The sequence below is a fragment of the Trichosurus vulpecula genome, chromosome 9 (genome assembly GCF_011100635.1).
Source record: "Trichosurus vulpecula isolate mTriVul1 chromosome 9, mTriVul1.pri, whole genome shotgun sequence".
NCBI classification, from domain to species: domain Eukaryota; kingdom Metazoa; phylum Chordata; class Mammalia; order Diprotodontia; family Phalangeridae; genus Trichosurus; species Trichosurus vulpecula.
The window spans coordinates 154,351,174-154,369,023 of record NC_050581.1 but is presented as its reverse complement, the minus strand read 5'-3'; the positions used below and the strand labels follow the sequence as shown (position 1 = coordinate 154,369,023).

At 43.3% G+C, this 17,850-nt stretch overlaps 1 protein-coding gene across 3 annotated transcripts in view; it reads left to right on the top strand.

The window, feature by feature from the left end:
• Positions 1-17,850, top strand: part of MTMR14 (myotubularin related protein 14) — a 54,379-nt gene that overhangs the window by 29,030 nt on the left and 7,499 nt on the right. For all 3 annotated transcript variants that reach the window (XM_036738730.1, XM_036738731.1, XM_036738733.1), the window contains exons 10-17: positions 3,094-3,160; positions 4,082-4,167; positions 4,525-4,601; positions 4,849-4,885; positions 7,508-7,578; positions 9,570-9,628; positions 9,788-9,926; positions 10,715-10,894. In XM_036738730.1, coding sequence (XP_036594625.1) covers positions 3,094-3,160; positions 4,082-4,167; positions 4,525-4,601; positions 4,849-4,885; positions 7,508-7,578; positions 9,570-9,628; positions 9,788-9,926; positions 10,715-10,894 — 716 coding nt within the window. The remainder of the gene's footprint in view (positions 1-3,093; positions 3,161-4,081; positions 4,168-4,524; positions 4,602-4,848; positions 4,886-7,507; positions 7,579-9,569; positions 9,629-9,787; positions 9,927-10,714; positions 10,895-17,850) is intronic.

Here is a 17,850-nt window from a genome sequence, read left to right as displayed (position 1 = left end):
AAATCTTACCATATGCATGGTTATGGCATACAGCCCATGTTGGCCTGACTGTGATCAGGATTAAACACGGAGCAGCAGTATTGGCCTTACCCTTGCAACCAGCAGTCATCAGTGTTCCTCTTCTTCCTCCTGCCTTATATCTGCTATATTAGGAGGTAGGAAAGGAGTAGTTACTAATACAAAGTGTTTCACATAGAGCTTATTCTCCCCTGTTATGGAAAAGGATGAAGGCAAGTGTGCATATAGCATCACTGGCCAGCTGCTTTGTTCCCCTCTAGAAGGGCAACAGTGGTTGCCAAGTAAAAAATAGGGATTGGTTGGAGTAGGGGTTGAGGTCCAAAGTTGAGGATTTTCTCTAGCCAAAGCTCCAAAGTAGTACATGGATACCTTTCCAAATCTTTCTGGACTACATCCTGAATTATTCTTCCCAATCAGAACCCTTTCCCTCAGTGACCTAAGTAGAAATCAGATCCAGTGGTTATATACTAAGGTTTGCATAACTACTAACCATTTCTGGAAAAAGTCACATCTTTAAAAGACTGATAGCCCAAAAAACAGATGTCTAGTATGGTAGTCCCTTCCCTCCAAAATGATCTGCAATTTATCCTGTGTATCTCTCGTTTGTATTTAGTTGCTTGCATGTTGTATACCCTGATTAGGTATGAGTTTTTGGAGAGCTGGGACTGTTTTTTGCCTTTCTTTGCATACCCAGTACTTAGCACAGCACCTGGAACATAGTAGGCACTTAAATAAGTAGTTAGGGAAAGCTGTCTTCTCATCTCTCAAATCCTGATATGTGTTCGAGAGACACTGGGAAGGTCAGTATTAAGGCCTTCCATGGCCCTTTAATCTTCAGTCTTTTGTCACAAGCTTAAATTTTCTAGTCTGTCTCGGTTTGTTCCCATTGGTATGCCTGGAGGCAAGGTGTAGGAAAGGAGCAGTTGAACCTGAATCCTCACTACTTCTGCAAGGTAGCATGCCCAAGTGTAGAGACCTGTGGACTCCCAAGTCAGGAAGACCTAAGGTTAAATCTCTAGTCAAAAGCTTAATACTTACATGACCTTCATCAAGTCACTCAGCCTCAGTTTCCTAACCTGTAAGATGGCAATAATAGCACCCACTTCACAAGACTTTTATGAGGACTAAATGCGAACATGCGTAAAGTGCTTTTTGTCAACCATAATATTCTGTATAAATGGTATTTCTTATTAGTGTGTCCTTAGAAAGGTCACTTACTGTCTCTGGATCTCTGCTTCCTTTTCTGTAAAATGAGGATTAAATAGAATGATCCTTAGCTATCTTATGACCCCAAAACAGATACTTTGTTCCTGCAGAACTGCTTATCTGCAGCACTGACTCACCCATGCCATATGGGCTTCCTTCTCTTCCAAGGGTCCCTGGGCAGAAGAACTAATTCTAGCTACAAGTAAATGCTGTCTCCTCTAGATATTTGTCCACTCCGGTAGATAGGCTCTTCTTAGGGTGATCAGCATCTCACTGCTGCAGTGAACGTCAATAGAAGGGGACCTTTTCAGAGGAGATATAATTTTAAGGAGAAGCCTACCCTTTTGTCCTTTCCTGGCTATCAGATTGAACAGTGACATCAACCAGTTGCTTTGTTCTCCATCCTCCTGGTGACCTTGAGCAGCCCAGCTGCAGAGAAGCAATAGAGTTTCATTCTGTGAGAGCTGTTTCTCTTCCTGCACAGGCATTGTGTGAAGATGCTTAAGAATATATATTCTGGCTAGATTGTCCTTTTGGTTCATTCACCATCAGGACTCGTACCCTAGTCAGAAATAGGTACATTTCAGTGTCTAGTTTTAGATTATGTTATTCTTACTCTGGCATAATAACAGCAATACCGTTTGGACAGCACTCGAGGGCTGAGCACCGTGCTAAATAAGCACTGCACAAATATGATCTCAGTTGATCCGTCTATGACCAGTGAATAAGCTCCTTTCTTCCTTCCAGTGGGGCAGCCTGTTGGTTGGTGTTGAATCCTAGCCTGTGTCCCCGATGCACTCTGTTGTCTTGCTGAGCTCTGTTACCAAGAAGCACTGCTTTTGTCCTGCCCTATAACCGTACAGTGCCTCCAGATGTTCTCTACGAGGTTAGAAGCTTCCAATTCTCCAATCTTTGTCTAGCCCTGAGCCTCAGCTTCTCACAATCTCCCATCTTTCTTGACCTACCTTCAGCAATGATGAAACCATACCTTCTTCCCTTCCCCAGTTCTCTGAAAAATTGCAGCTCAGGAGATAGCTAGCTGTTCACAGGGGTGTGTCTGGCATGTTGAGCTGGAGCAGTTGTGAGACCCCTGTGTGTTACTGCGGGTAATGACTTTATTAGCTCAGAGCTGCAGTGTCTGTCTCTGGAGCTGCTGAAAGTGGGTCAGACCTCTCCAGGGGCCAGGGAGGGTCAGGTAGATGAGCCTGCTTTAAATTCCTGGGAAAGCCATTCCAATTACAGGTGGTGCATTCATTCTGGCCCCCCTTGGGAGGCTCTCCTCTTCCTGGTATTCACCTCACTATCCATGCAGCTGCCTAGCTCTGATAAGCAGTTGTCAGGAGCTTGCTTCTGGGAGGGAGAAGGACTAGTAAAACTGGGTCAGAAGCCCTGAGGAATTGGGGATTCTGAGCAGACAGTGTCTGAGAGGTTGGGGTAGGGCACTCGATCAGGGGAAACTACCTCAATGATTCTGCTCAGTTCCACATCTGCTGATAGAAGTTAGGGGTTGTCTAGGCCTTTACTTCTCATTCTTCCCCATGCCCATTACCTTTTTCTGGTTAAAAGGGGTCAGACAAATAAGGGGATGCTGCAGTCTGTTCATCCCATTTGAGCAGCCCTATTAAAGGATGTGGGGCCTTGGGAGAGTTAGGATTAGTGATTTCTTCTTTTTTTGGTTTGGGTTTTTTTAAGCTAAGAACATTTTGGATTGTTAACTATAATTTATGGTAATAAGCACAGTGAGTCGATCTGATCGAGAACAAGATCATTTGTATGTTTGTACATTTTGTTCAGAATGTAAGAATCTCCTTTCCCAGATTTCCCACCATCTCTAACCACAAGCCTCGTGTCTCCTTTCTTCCTCTTCAGAGCTGGGACCTGGTGCAACAAACTCAGAACTACCTGAAACTGCTGCTTTATATCATCAACAGTGAGGGTAAGGCCCAGTCTACCGAATGCCACTCTTTTGGTCCAATGCCCCTTCTTTTTCTCATGCATGCAACCCACTCATGCGGTTGTTGGGGCAAGGTGTACACACACAGCTTGAACTTTGAGGCCGTTGAGTGCTTTCCCACGGCGTCCTGTGAGCAAGCTAATGGCTGTAGGCATTCTCCACGGAGTTATTTAATGCCCTTGAAAACTGTGGTTGGTACACAGAGCTTCTTTTAAACTCTTAACAAAGTATCAATCTGCTAAGGTAAACTGGTCATCCTTAGGTCATGAGTATTAGCATTGTAATAAGTTAAATTCTCTTCCCATCCCCACTCAGCATCCTCTCATCATTTGGCTAGGAAAGACAATTTGGAAGGGGTGGAAGTAAAATGAACTTTAAAGCAAAAGCCTTTGTGATATGTAATGCCTGGTTTTTAAATTTGTTTTATTTTTACATCAGTCCTTTCCAGGTATTAACATCAGACATCCCCCTCCCCCGCCCCCAGTGAGTCTTCCCTTGTAAAGAAAAAGAAAAGCTTAACAAAACCAAAGCAAGGTGTATCAGCTGCACCCAATAGATAATGACCTTCCATTAATGTAGTCCTCTTTTTTTTTTCCCAGCAAAGAAAGGGTGTTGCATTTCCTTCTCTCTTTCCTGAGGCCAAGATTCCTGCCTATTGTTTCATGTAATTAGTTCCATAGGTGATTAGAATTGGTTTAGATTTAGCCTTTGTCATATTTGCCTTGCTAGGAGAGTATCTTCCCTGAATTGTTGCAGTGAAATCTTTAAGACTTCTATAAGAGGTGGGATTCTAGGGATGACTGACATTCCTACCAACTGGTCAATATGACAACAGATTCCATTTTTATTACTGCCTGTTCTTTGGTTCTCTTTTGGGCCTAATTTCCCTTGCCTCTTGATCAGATGACAGCGGGCTGTTGGTGCACTGTATTTCAGGCTGGGATCGGACACCTCTCTTCATCTCCCTCCTACGCCTTTCCTTGTGGGCAGTAAGTATAGACTTAGGAAGCCTCATAAAGTATAAAGTGCCTAGCATTCAGTACCTTGGGAGAGTTCAGATGATTGATTTCTTCCCCCCACCTCACTCCCTTTTCTTTTCCCCTAGAAAAGGTAGATATTTGGTGGGATAGAGAACTCCCTATTTAAGCCATTATGAAAGAACCTGTGCCTCTATTTCTGGGGACGTTGATCTCTGTTCACTTATGCTCTAGACCTCTGGGTTGATTCACTGGGACCTTGTGATTTCTATTCTAGTGAAAGTGGGTGACCTTCATCTGCTATCCAGGTCGTAGCTGCATACACCCTCATGGGAAGGCTATTTTCTGATATCTTCACTCTATTCCCAGGATGGGCTGATCCATGCAACCCTGAAGCCTGCTGAGATCCTCTATCTGACTGTGGCCTATGACTGGTTTCTCTTTGGGTAGGTCCCACATGAGCATATGGGAGGATATGGGGCCTGCTTCCGGTTGTCCCTATGTTTGTTTAGAGGTCATGTTTCTCTGACCCTGTGAGTGGAGAAAGCATCTTGGAAGAAGTCCCCTCGGAATAGGGTGCTGAGACATACCCAGCCCTCATCATAGGGTACTACCTAGAATGACTAGCATTTACCCTTGGCTTATTAGTTTGGACCCTTTTGTGAGTGGCCTCATTTCCCTTTCTTTCTTCAGACACATGTTGGTAGATCGACTCAGCAAAGGAGAGGAGGTGAGTGTTACTTTTTTGTGTATCCACTGAATGGGGCAGCTTTAGCCAAGGAGGAATAGAGTCCAGTGATTCTTTCCCCACCGCACCCTCCTTCCCTCTTTGGTAGAGAGGCTTCTGGCTTGGCCCATGTTAGCAGAACTGGGATTTGGTATCAGGGCTTCCCATCCCAGAGCAGTCTTCCTTTTTCTTCTACTCCTTTAACTTCTACAGGGATCTTTTTATCTCACTCTGTGGTGTTGTGTGTATGTGATCTCATCCCGTCTTGAACCCAGCTGTTTGATTTCTCAATTCCTGGCTCCCATTATTCCAACTTCATACTTGCTCCCTTAGAATCTTCTTGTCCCCAATTCACTTGTCTTACCATTATTCCTACTTCCTAATTTTTTAACAACAAATAGCGATTCTAATCACGTTCTTTGAACAACAGCCACAGTGATAGGATTAGGACTTCTCACCAAAGTCACATGGCTTCATCTGCAACTACTTCAGGATCTGAAGACCTTGCCTGTTCTCTGATTACTTCCAGTTTGGACTCCATTTCCTCTTCCTCCTGAAATGTTAATCAGCAGCAATATCAGGCCAATCAACATCACATCATCCTCCCCTGATGACGACCTTGGTTCCTTTTTAGTATTTGAGATATATGTGTGGGTGTGATGTTCTCCAAGTTCCTCTCTAGTTGTTCCTCCTTTGCTATTTGTCCTTTCTTTTGGTTTTTCTGTTGTTTTTTTAACTCCCTTCTCCTTAAGCCCTCTTGAGGCTTTCTGCTCTCATTCTGCCTTTCATGTTATCTTTTCAACTCTTCCAAACTTGCTTACATCTCTTGATTGGTAAAGGACTCTTATACTTTGTGATTCACAGGCCTCTGCCACTGGCCAATGTCTAGGACTTCATTAAAAAGATTCTGTTGTTTTAAATGTTCTGTTCTGATTTCCTTCCATTTTCGATACACCTGAGAATACAGGGTCACTCCACGTTATACCCATTCTCACTTTGCCCAGAAGAACTTAGTATGAAATGGGGTGACCTGCTTTTGTACACACAGTTCAGCTGTTACACCAAATAATTTCTGTACCTTCCATCCCAAGCAGTATCTCAGGGAAGGGCCTCTTTTGCTGGGCATCCAACCCTTCTGGTGTAAGTTGGCCCCCAAGAGAAGCCTGGGAAGTTAGGGTGGGGGAAGACAGGAAGAGGCTGAGGGGGGGCGGGTATTTTTCATCCAAATGGTGAAAGGGAAGAATCTGGAGCTGCTTCTACTGAAACATTTGGTTAAACACTTATTAACACTTCTAGCTGTAGACCACTTCTCAGCATTGGGGAGAGCCACAGAAAGTTTAGATGAGGTACCTGCCCTTGTGGCACTTATTATGGTTTAGTAGGGGAATGGAATACAGAAGAGGAGACATGGTGGAGTTGTTTGCTAGATTTGGAGCTAGGAAGAGCTGACTTGACATATTACCTCTGATGTATGTGACCTCTGTGACTATGTGACCTCTGAACCTCAGTTTCCTCATCTGGAGATAGGTTAGGGTTAATCCTACCTCTCAGGATTGTTGTGAGGTGTAGTGAGAATCTATAAAGATCACTTGACGAATCTTTAAGCAGTATTTGAAAGCCAATTATTGTATAGATATTGCAGAGGTAACTAATAACCAAATAATGGTATTGGGTATAAAACACAATGCTATGGCAGGGGGTGGGGGATCAGGAAAAGCTTTGTAAAGGAGGTGGCCATTTCTGTCCACTCCCAGCCTCAGAACCAGGCCCGCTATTCATGTTGACAGTTTAGCCTAACTCTCAGAGAACTTTCATATGACTCTGGCTCTAGGCGTTAATTCATTCCTCTTAGACGCTGTGACCTACATACATCCTTTATTTATCTCTGCAACAAGGTCTCTTGTTTGGGAATTTGGAGGGACCCTGTGGAACCATGCTGTGACTCTAGGCCTGATTCTCCTTCCCCCATGTTCTGAGGGGGCTGCAAACCAGCAATGGGTCAAACTGATTATTTCCTCCTTTCCACCATCACCATAAAAGCCCCTCTGTCCTCCTCCCCCTTGTCAGCAGTCCTGCTGTGTTTGTTAATCCCCCCATTATCTCCTTCTCCAGCTGTTCTTCCCTGGTAGCCTCCTTTCCTGAGATTAAAAAAAAAAAAAGCTAATCCTCCTACCCTTCTCAACAGCACAGAAATCATGTGGCCCTTTTTGGTGGCAGGGAATGTGAAACCTGGGGAGTTGACAGGTGGAGCTTGAGAAACAGTGGCCCAACCTCTTGGGCTGTTGGGAGAGGAAAATAAACTACCTTTCTCCTTCCTCCTGCCACCTCTTCTTTCCATTCCTGCCCTCCAGTCCCTAGGTCTCTCTTCCTGACTTTATTCTATGAATTCCATAGACTGTGTACCTTCTTAGTAAGTCTGTCTGGAGACTGGCTTGCATCACTTTGTGTCAGTCATTCTCCTAGAGGACTGACAGGTCATTTTCCTTCCATACTTGAGTCTAGCTGGTTTTAGAGGCAAAGGGTGGGAGTGGCGACAGGGAAGGAGAGGCTGCTTGTGAACAGGAAGAGGCCCTCCTCTCTTCAGAGCCTTTCTCACTCCATGGACTGATTTTGTGTTTCCTTCAGATTTTCTTCTTCTGCTTCAGTTTTTTGAAGCACATCACCTCTGAGGAGTTCTCTGCTCTGAAGTCACAGAGGTAAGGAGCCTGCTACATACTCTGTCCTTGCCTTCAAGGTCCTGGCCATTTGTACTTCTGTGGGCAAGGGGAAGGACCCCAGTGGCCTGGCCCAATTCTTCCTTAATTTATTGCAAATTCAGGAGACTGAGAAGTGGGACAGACTCCAGAAGCATCCACTTAAAGGGCTCTTGGATTCTCTTGTCATCAGAAGGATCTCTGGAGTAAGCAGAGCTCAGGAAATGGCTTGAGATCCCGTAAGGGAATTTTTGATGTTGAGGGCCATGTGCTAATGAAGAGACAGGAGTTGGTCCTTAGACCCATTGTCATGTTGGTTTTCATTTGCACTGTTACCATGAGGAAACATGAGCCAAATCTTCATCAGTCTCTTGCAGTTCTTACCGGTGAATTAGTTTTAATATTGTGATAACTATATTTAAACATAATTGATTTATTTTATAGTCCTATTATGTTTTTATCAAAACATTCAGAGAAGGGGGCCATAGGCCTCCCCACACTGCCAAAGAAGTCATGCATAAGGTTAAGAACCCATCTTTAGTTAAATTGAAGTAGTTATTAAAATATCAAAAAACAAGTTCACAGATCCCAAGTTAAGAACTACTGGTTGAAGGCCTATAGAAGTCATATTCTCTCTGCTGTCTCTTTTTTCAAGAGCCATAATCCTACATTTCCTATTAGAAGGTATTACGTTACTCAGAATAGTATCCCAACATAAGCTTTATTCATAAAAACCTCAGTAGCCAGAAGGAGTCAAAAGAACTTTTACATGACTGTAGCCACATTAACTTCTAACCATACACAAGTACGTATTATCATTCTACTTTATAATTGGGGGAATGGCTTCCAGCTTGGGAATCTGGGACATGGTAAAGGGTGATCATCATGTGGCTTTCACATAGTGGGTTACTAAGCACCTTTAAATACGTTATCTCACTTGGTTAAGGAATCTTGACTCCTCAGTTGATGACTGCTACAGAATTCCCACCTAGATAGGCTGAGGTATGTTAGCTCACCTCCTCTAAGTCCAGTCTCCCAGGAAATATATTTAGATACTCTGTCTGGCTCTGGAATCCAGACATCTTGGAATTAGAAGGTATGCTTTCTATACCTGAAATCCAAGGGGTTCAGCAAGCATTAGTGCTAGCCTACTTTGTACCAGCTCGGAATACAAATACAGAAAATGAAAATGATCTTTGCTTTCAAAGCATTCGCATTCTAATGGGGAAGACTTGTATATGTTAGCATTTATATAGTGCTTTAAGGTACATGTAGAACAAATATGCAAAAAATAAATACAAAGTAGTTAGGGATGGAAGGCAGTAGCAGTTGGAGAAAGACGTTGGGAAATGCTTCATGTGGTGCTTGAACCTCATCTTGAAGAGAGGTATTTTCTAAGATAGTTGAATGAAAAAGTGCATTCCAGGCATGGGGGACAGCTTCAAAAAGATATAGAGACAGGAGTTGAGTGTTGTAGGTAAGCAATAGAGAAGGTAGCTATAGCAAGATTTGGCAACTGATGGGATGAGGGAGAATTAAGGGGGGCTGAGGATAAAGCCAAGCTTATAAGCTTGGAAGGATGGTGGTGCCTTTGACAGGACTGGACAGTTCAGAACAGAAGTGAGTTTGAGGGTGAGAAAAGGCATAATGAGTTAAGTTTTAGATGACAAATTTGAGGTCTCCGAGACACCTGTTTTGGACTGTTCAGGAGACATTAGGCTGCAGCCCAATTACCATGGCACACAGTACAAGTCAATATTAGACCTAGAGGATGCCCAGGGGTTGCCTGGTTACAGAGAAAGGTTAGCCAAAGAACCGATAGCTTGAAGGACTTGTCATCAAGTCAGCCACTCTTATTTCATCGGGCACTTGGCAGTTTCAGGATCTGCTCATATTCTGAAGAGTTAACTGGGAAAGGAGCAACTAGGCTTTGGCCTTAAAACTTGCTGATTCTCCCATCTGTGCTGTAGATCCCTGTCTCTTTTTCTCTGCAGAAGGAAGAGCCTTCCAGCCAGGGACACAGGCTTCACTGTAGACGACCTTTGTACCATGAGTGAGTTGTGGGGCCCCTGTCCTGTCACTATTTCCAGGCTGAAGTCCCTATGCCTAGCGGTAGCAGCAAGGGTAGAGATGGTACAGGGTCCCTGGTGCCTGGCACTGTTAGTTTTCTCCTCTCAAAAATGACTTCTTTTTTTCCGTTGGCCTCGTCCAGAAAGGAGAGATCGGGGTAGCACAACCAGCCTAAGTAGTGACTTCTCCCTCGTCACTGAGAGTTCCCCGGGAGCAACTGGGAGCTTCCCTTATGAACCTGTGGACTCAGGCTCAACGGCAGCACAGACACAGGCAGCTTGGTAAGATGCCAACCTGGAGCTAGCCCCAAGTGTGGCAGTAGCCATAACTAGCACAGCTGGGGACTCAGCTGGAGTACCAAGAATAAAGGGGACCACCTGTGGGTAATAGACAAAATGAAGCTTTGTTCCCTGAGTGACTTGCTGCCCCCTCTAAAGCTAGCCATCTGCTGAGGGCCACCACTGTGGTCAAGTGCATACCACACAAAAGATAAGGAGTCTCTTTGTATGGTGCTATCGACTCCTGTGAGCCTGCTATACCTGCTGGGAGTCGTTGGGTAGACAATACACTTCCCCTTCAGGGAAAAGGGGGAGTAAAGACATGTCAAGCAGTCTGTATTAAAAGGCTTGATTCTTTACTCCCTTCCATCAGGAAATAAGGAAAAGGGAAAAGGTGGTTGAAAGGACAGGTTTGGGGGGATCAAGAAGAGGGAACAAATGGAATAGTACTGCAGGAGAAGAGGGAAGCAGGTCGTGACTGGGGTTTAGAGGAGATGGAAGACATTTGGTCAGCGTTTCCTCTGATTCAGTAGTCATTCCCTGTATGTGTATGGGTGAAAGGCAGTCCATGTTCTAGTATGTCTCTTCCTTAATGTTGAAGGCTAACTTCTCCCTCTAAACCCAGTGGCTGACTGGGTTTGACTGCATTTGGTATTCTGTGAGGCACAAGTCATGCTGAATGCGCAAACTTCTCCCAAGTTGTTTTCTTTTGGGGACTTAATTCTGACACTTTGAAACCAGAGAGGTAGAATTGGAAGAGCATCTCCAGGTGACTGCTTCTTGATCTGCAGGAGGAAGAGTCATACATCTTCTCCCCAGACTGTGCCCTGGAATCGTCCCCAGCAATCAGAAGACAGACAGCCTTCCTATCAAGGGATTGTGGAAGCCAAGTTTTCCAGTTCCTCATCCTCTAACCATTCTGACAGCTTTTTCCGAACAGGAAGCAGTCCCTTGGAAGTCCCCAAAACCAGGTGAGGTGTTTGAAGGCAGCAGAGTAACTGCTGGTGGAGCCATCTGTGTGCTGCCTCTTTGGTCCCAAGTCTAGGAAGTGCCAGGAGCATGCAGCATCCTTCCCCTCTTAGCTTCAGCTACTAATCTTATTCTGCTGTTTAGGTGGTTTTTGAGAAGCGCATATTTTTTCATCTCAGAGAAGTCCCATTGGTGTGAAAACCAAATAAACAACTGGAAGGCAGTCATGACTAGATAATTTCATAAGTGATGTCCTCAGAAAAAGGCATTGGTGTGGGTGTCTGTCTCCTTCCCTCAGGGACAGAGATCTAATAATGTGCTGATCATGGCTTGAGGTCTAAGAATCTAAAAAAACAAGCCTCCTGTGATGAAATAGTGTCTTCATGGTCTGGAGACCTAGTTTCAGCTCTGCCTTGGGCAAGTTATTTCTCTCAGGGCTTCCACCTTCTTAATTTTGAGAGGAAGGAGTTGAACTAAATTCCTCTGTTCCCTCCCAGTAGAGGGAAGGTAAATCCAAGACTAGACCTAGTCAAAGAACTGAATAGTGTAGATGTGGCCCCCTGGTGAAGGAGCACAGGCAGTGATGGGAAAACAATGGGTTAAGGAACTTGTTAGCTGGATACGAGAAGGGACAACTAGAAACACTGGAATGGGCATGGGAATGAGAACTTAAAGTGTTTCCCAAGGAAATGATTTATATGGTTAGAGCCTAATTTAATCTTGAAGGGGTTGAAGAGCATTTGACTCTTGCCAGCTTCTTATCCTGCTTGCCATTCTGAATTCCTTCTTTCCCTTCATGCTTTTCCCTAACATGATCAATTTGAGAAGTCATTAGGGCATTCCTATACACTTTACTACCCTGACTTTAATGGACATTCAACCAAAGTAGGTACATTCCCCATCCTGGCTTTTCTTTGGACCCTGCATGGGTACAGTGGACAAACTTTCAAATACATAACCCCTGACTTCAGATTTCAGAAAATTAGTGTGATTAGTGCCTCTAGATTGGACTCTACAGAGGGATCCTGTGTACTTACAGCTAAGGATTAATTTTTAACACAGGATACTAATGTGGATTAGGGAACTGGATAATCTTGGTCGCCTTATGTTCTCTGTAAGTCTATTAAACTTATCCTGGCTAGCCTCCCTTCCTATAGAAGGCTTAGGGTCAGGATGGCTGGACAGGAGGGAATTAGGACTAGAATGAAAAGAGAGCCAAGATCGGGCAAACAAAGTAGCCACTGCAACTTTCGCCTTCTTCCCAGGTTGTCCTAGGTATAGAACTAGGGTCTTGGATCAGCCCTGTCTGGGAGCACCTTTAGAGATTGCTAATGTGTTGTCTCTGATTTTCGATTGGAATGCCATGCAGTAGAGCCAGAATCTTTTAGGAGCTCTGTTGACCGAGGTAACAGTGGGAATGGGTCTTGTAAGACTGAGTTTAATAAGATTTTATTCATTTAAATCATAGTAATATTATGTCAGGGGAAAATCAAATCAAATCTTGATTCTTCATCAGTTGGCATGGTTCCTCCTCATCAGTAAACATTTATTTTTCCCTAATGCCTTAATTTAAAAAAAAAAATCCATCAGAGACCTTTAGTGAATCCATTCATTAAAGTAAAGAACCCTTTTGTAATATGACAATGCTATATATAGTTTTATGTTACATGATAATACATATATACTTATGTGTGTGTATACATATATGGGGGGAGATAGTAAATCCATCAGATTCCTCTATCCCTAGTTTTCTTAAAATGGAGCCCACTTTGTATAATCAAAATAAAGCTTTTTATTCATTTATCTACTGGAAGAGAAGCGCATGCTGTTCTCCTCCGATCATCCTGTTAGTAACAGTCACTGTAGCAGCATCATTGGAGCCCACGTTCAGGAGTGTGACTGAATCTATAATCAAGGCCCCAACGATTGGAATGAAATATAGCTGCTGACTCTTAGGCTGTATCCTGAGGAGAGGAGTCCCTGTGCACTCATTCTGATACAGGAACTTTTGCCCTATGTTTTGTGTTGTGCTTGTTGGTCTCTTCTGTCAGGCTCTTCTCAGTGACCACCATGGTGTCTACTGTGACGAGGGGGAGACAGCTTTGTAACAGACCCCTGCCAGAAATCTGGGCTGCCATCTCCAGCTGGGGTCCGAGGGTTGTTGGCCTGGCATTGTAGGTAGTCATGGTGATCTGGATCTTGTGTGTTTTTGCCAGTGCCCTTTGACTAATTTGTTTTTATAGACAGAGGTTAGTTTCTCCTGGCCTTTCTGGGAGCATCTTTTACCCTCTCCAAGCAGACAGCCTCGCTGCCCTGATTACTAGGCTGGATTAGATGGTCAGAAATGTCCTTTGATTAGGAAAGACCTGGAGACTTTGCTGGCTATAAAAACCTCTTAGAGAATGCCAAAGAATCTTTCAGGCCCTGTCCTTAGTTTGATGCCTATGTTATTCTGGTCCTGGGAAATTGATTTTGTGCCTCTCACATGTTTGCACAGAGTTGGAAGGGATCCCAGCAGTCATATTGCCCAACCAGATCAAGAGTTCCTGTGACAATGCACCCAACAAGGGCTCTCCAGGCTGTGGTTGAAGGCCATTAGGGCTGCAGTGGCCACCACCTCCCACTGGGGGGTTGCTGGAACTGCCAGACAGTCCTTCCTTCTCTCTGGCCTAAGTTTGCCTCCTTTCAGCTGGCACCCTTTGCTCCTGCTTCTGCTCAAACAGAACAAGTCTAAATGTGGAAGTACTTGAAGAGATCTAGCGTCCCTCCCCCCTCCCCCACCCCCATCTTGTCCAGGCTAAATCATCATCCTGAGTCACCTTAGCCTGTCCTCATTTGACACAGACTAAATTCTTAGGCTCACGGTATAACTTGGATAACAATTGTTATAATAGTTAACACTTAGATAGTTCTTACTATGTGCCAAGCACTCTGCTAAGAGTTTTGCAATTATGTCATTTGATCTCCACAACAACCCTGGGAGGTAGGTGCTTTTATTATCATCCCCGTTTTACAGATGAGGATACTGAGGCAAATAAAACTTAAGTGAGTTGCCAAGGGGCAGCTAATTAGTGGCTGAGGCCAGATTTGAACTCAGGTCTTCTGACTCCAGGCCCAGTGCTCCATCCTGCCCCTGGAGAGGGGCTGCTGGAAAGAGGGAGATACTCATGTGACCTTGGGTGAGTCACAGCCTTCTTGGCCTTTAGTTTTACTGATCTTAGGATTTGAATTAGAGACTATAGGGTTCTTTCTAAACCTGTGATCCTACTTCTACAGTAGGATGATTTTTTTTTTAATCTTCTCCTAGCCTGCCTTATGAATGCATGACAGTGAGGGAGAGTTCAAATGCCATTCTGTTCAACACCTTTGATCTGAATTTAGAAGGTTCTTCTCCAGCTGTCACTGGAAGCCGTCAAGCAGAGCCTCAGTGATCACTGATCGTCAGGGCCAGTTCTGGAGACTCTTACTTTGGGTGGGAGGTTTGATTGGATACTTCTGAGGTGCCTCCTCCCAAGGTGCCTCCACCTGGCTCTACATGAGACCCAAGTTGTAGAAGGAACTCTGCTACTAAGTCAGGGATCTGTCTGAGACTCCTATTTCCTCCTCTGTAAAATGGGGGAGAGAGGAGGAGTGAAGATTGGACCAGATCTGATTGCTTTTTTCTTTTCCAACTCTGATACTTTATGATTTGGTGTTTTTACAAGCATAGTCTTATCAGGATCAATGTACTAGCATTGAGGTCCTTGTCACAAATACTTGCCTGCCTATAGATGCAGCATTGTCCTAACCAAGCAATTGGGAAGTATATATTTTGTAAATAAACCTTTGTCTGTATATTAGAAAGCAATTTTGCTGTATGCCTTCAAAGGTGTAATGCTTCACATTTGAAAGCTGTGAACCATCAACAATCTTTATTTGCAGCTCTGATAAAAGTTGCTAGGAGGGAAAGTTTAGGCTTTTGTTAAAATGAGGTTATTTGGACTTCATTCACTCTGTAGGCTTTCCGTTACTCTGGCTAATCAACGGCTGGCTGCACTTACAGGTAAGAAGTGCCTCCCTGAGCTCTGCTGCCAAGAAGGTGGAGGCAAAGAAGAGCTTTTTTCTCCTGAGAAGTTTGTTTTTCTGTTCTAATAACATAAAGCTTTTCGGTGCAAACAATAGAGGGTTTCCAGAACCCAAAGGTCAGGACCTGTCCCAAAGATGTTCACAATTTCTGGACTAGAACATTGTGACCTTGTTTAAACAGCACCACTTGGAGTTTGGATGATCTGGAGTTCCATGATCCATCTTGCCAGTAGCTAGAACAGTTCTTTTCATCCTCTTGTGGGTGAGATCTCCTTTTTATCTTCAGACTGGCTGCTGTAATCCAATGTGACACTTTAGCTCTGTGCTAGGGAAGCACTGTATCTTGGAACTCCGGCAGAACAAATTGAAACCAATTTGTGATCCTCCATAAAGAAATGGCTAGAAGAACTCATTTGGAATTCTCATTAGCAGTATGACTTGGAAATCAGAAGTTTATCTGTTAAGCAACTTTTTAAAAAAAGGGAGCAGGTGAAATTTGGCCTTCTGAGGTCACATCACCCTCTTGCTCACCTCCCAATGCAGGCTCATCTCCACAGATGTCAAATTTTTGCTCTTCTTTCCTTTCTGTTTTACCTGTTGTATTACTAATGACTGCTTTGATGCCAGGGGAACAGAAGACAAGCTGTTGATGGGGCAAGTGACACTGGTCACTATGGAGAGTAGGTGTAAGCTAGATTGAGTTCACCATCTTTTTCCTCAGCGTCCCTCTGATTCATGTAGAATTTGCATTGTCTTGGAATATAATTTGACTCAAACATTGAAGTATGGTGCACAGTAGTTACGCTGGGCATAATACACAGGTAACGTGTTTACCTGTTCAAGAAGCTGATTCTGTATGTGCTAATTTTGATGTGTTTGAAGTTTCAGATTTTTTCACTGGCAGTTAAAAATAGCTAAAATTCCTAAGTATTCCAGCCTCCAAATTTACCTAATCTGACTTTGCTTCTGTCATTTTGTTTCTTATTTTTTTGTATTTATTTAATATTTAATTTTTTCCCACTTCCATGTAAACAACAATTTTTAACAACTGTTTTTAAAACTTCGAGTTCCAAATTCTCTCCCTCGCTCCCCCGCCATTGAGAAGGTGAGCAATTCCATATAGGTTTTTTATATATTTTTTTATACACACACACACACAGACATACATACATACATACATATACACACACATATATGTATACACATATATATGTAGTCATGCAAAACATATCCATAATGGTCATGTTGTGAAAGAAAACAGAGATTAAAAAACTCAAGAAAAACAAAGTAGAAAAGAAAACAACAGTTGCTTCAATCTGTGTTCAGACCCCATCAGTTCTTTCTCTTGGGTTGGAGAGCATTTTTCATCCTAAGTCCTTCAGAGTTGTCGTGGATCATTGTATTGCTGAGAACAGTCTAGTCGTTTGTAGCTGATCATCTCGCAGTATTGCTGTTACTTTGCACACAGTACATTTCACTTTGCATTATCTCATATCCGTCTTTTTAGGTTTTTCTGAGAGCATCTTGCTCATCATTTCTTATAGCACAGTAGTATTCCATCACAATCACATCCCAGAATTTGTGCAGCCATTCCCCAATTGATGTGCATCCCCTCAATTTCCAGTTCTTTACCCCCCAGAAAAAAGCTGCTATAAATTTTTTTTGTACATATAGGCCCTTTTCCTTTCTGTTTTTTCTCCCTTTTGGGATACAGACCTAGTAGTGGTATTGCCATGTCAAAGGGTTTGCATGGTGTTATAGCCCTTTGGGCAGAGTTCTGAATTGCTCTATAGAATGGTTATATCATTTCACAACTTCAACAACAGTACGTTAATGTCTCGTTTTTCCCATATCCCCTCCAACATTTGTCATTTACCTTTTCTGTCCTATTAGCTGTTCTAATCGGTATAAGGCAGTACCTCAGAATTGTTTTAACTTGCATTTCTCCAATCAGTAATGAGTTAGAATAGTTTTTCGTGTGGTTATAGGTAGTTTTAATTACTTCATCTGAAAACTGATTATTATCTTTTGATCATTTTTCAATTGGAGAATGGCTTTTATTTTTATAAATTTGACACAGTTCTCTATATGTTAGAGAAATGAGGCCTTTATCAGAGAAGCTTGCTTCAAAATTTTTTTTTCCACAGTTACTAACTGTGCTAACTGTATTTCCCTCCATCATTCCCCCTACCCCTGTTTATTCTATTCTCTCTCTTCTTTCACCCTGTCCCTCCTCAAAAGTGTTTTGCTTCTGATTACCCCTTCCCCCAATATGCCCTCCCTTCTATCACCCCCCCCATTCCCTTTCCCTTCCATTTTCCTGTAGGGTAAGGTAGATTTCTGTACCCCATTACCTGTGTATCTTATTTCCCAGTTACATGTAAAAACAGTTTTTAACATTTGTTTTTAAAACTTTGAGTTCCAAAGTCTCATCCTCCCTCCCTCATTGAGAAAGCAAGCAATTCGATACAGTTGTACATGTGTAGTCATGCAAAACACTTCCATAATAGTCATGTTGTTTCCTTTCATCCTGTCCCTCCTCAAAGGTGTTTGCTTCTGAATACCTCCTCCCCAATCTGCTGTCCCTTCTATCACACTCCTACCATATCCCCTTCACCCCTGCTTTCCTGTAGGGAAATATAGATCTCCATACCCAATTGAGTGTGTATGTTATTCCTTCCTTAAACTAATTCCCTCTCACCTCCCCTCTCTTCCCCTCCATTGTAAAAGCTTTCTCTTGCTTCTTTTATGTGAGATATTTTACCCCATTCTACCTCTCCCTTTCTCCTTCACCCAGTACATTCCTCTCACTCCTTAATTTTATTTTTTAGATAGCGTCCCTTCATGTTCAATTTACCCTGTGCCCTCTGTCTATATATATTCCCTCCAACTG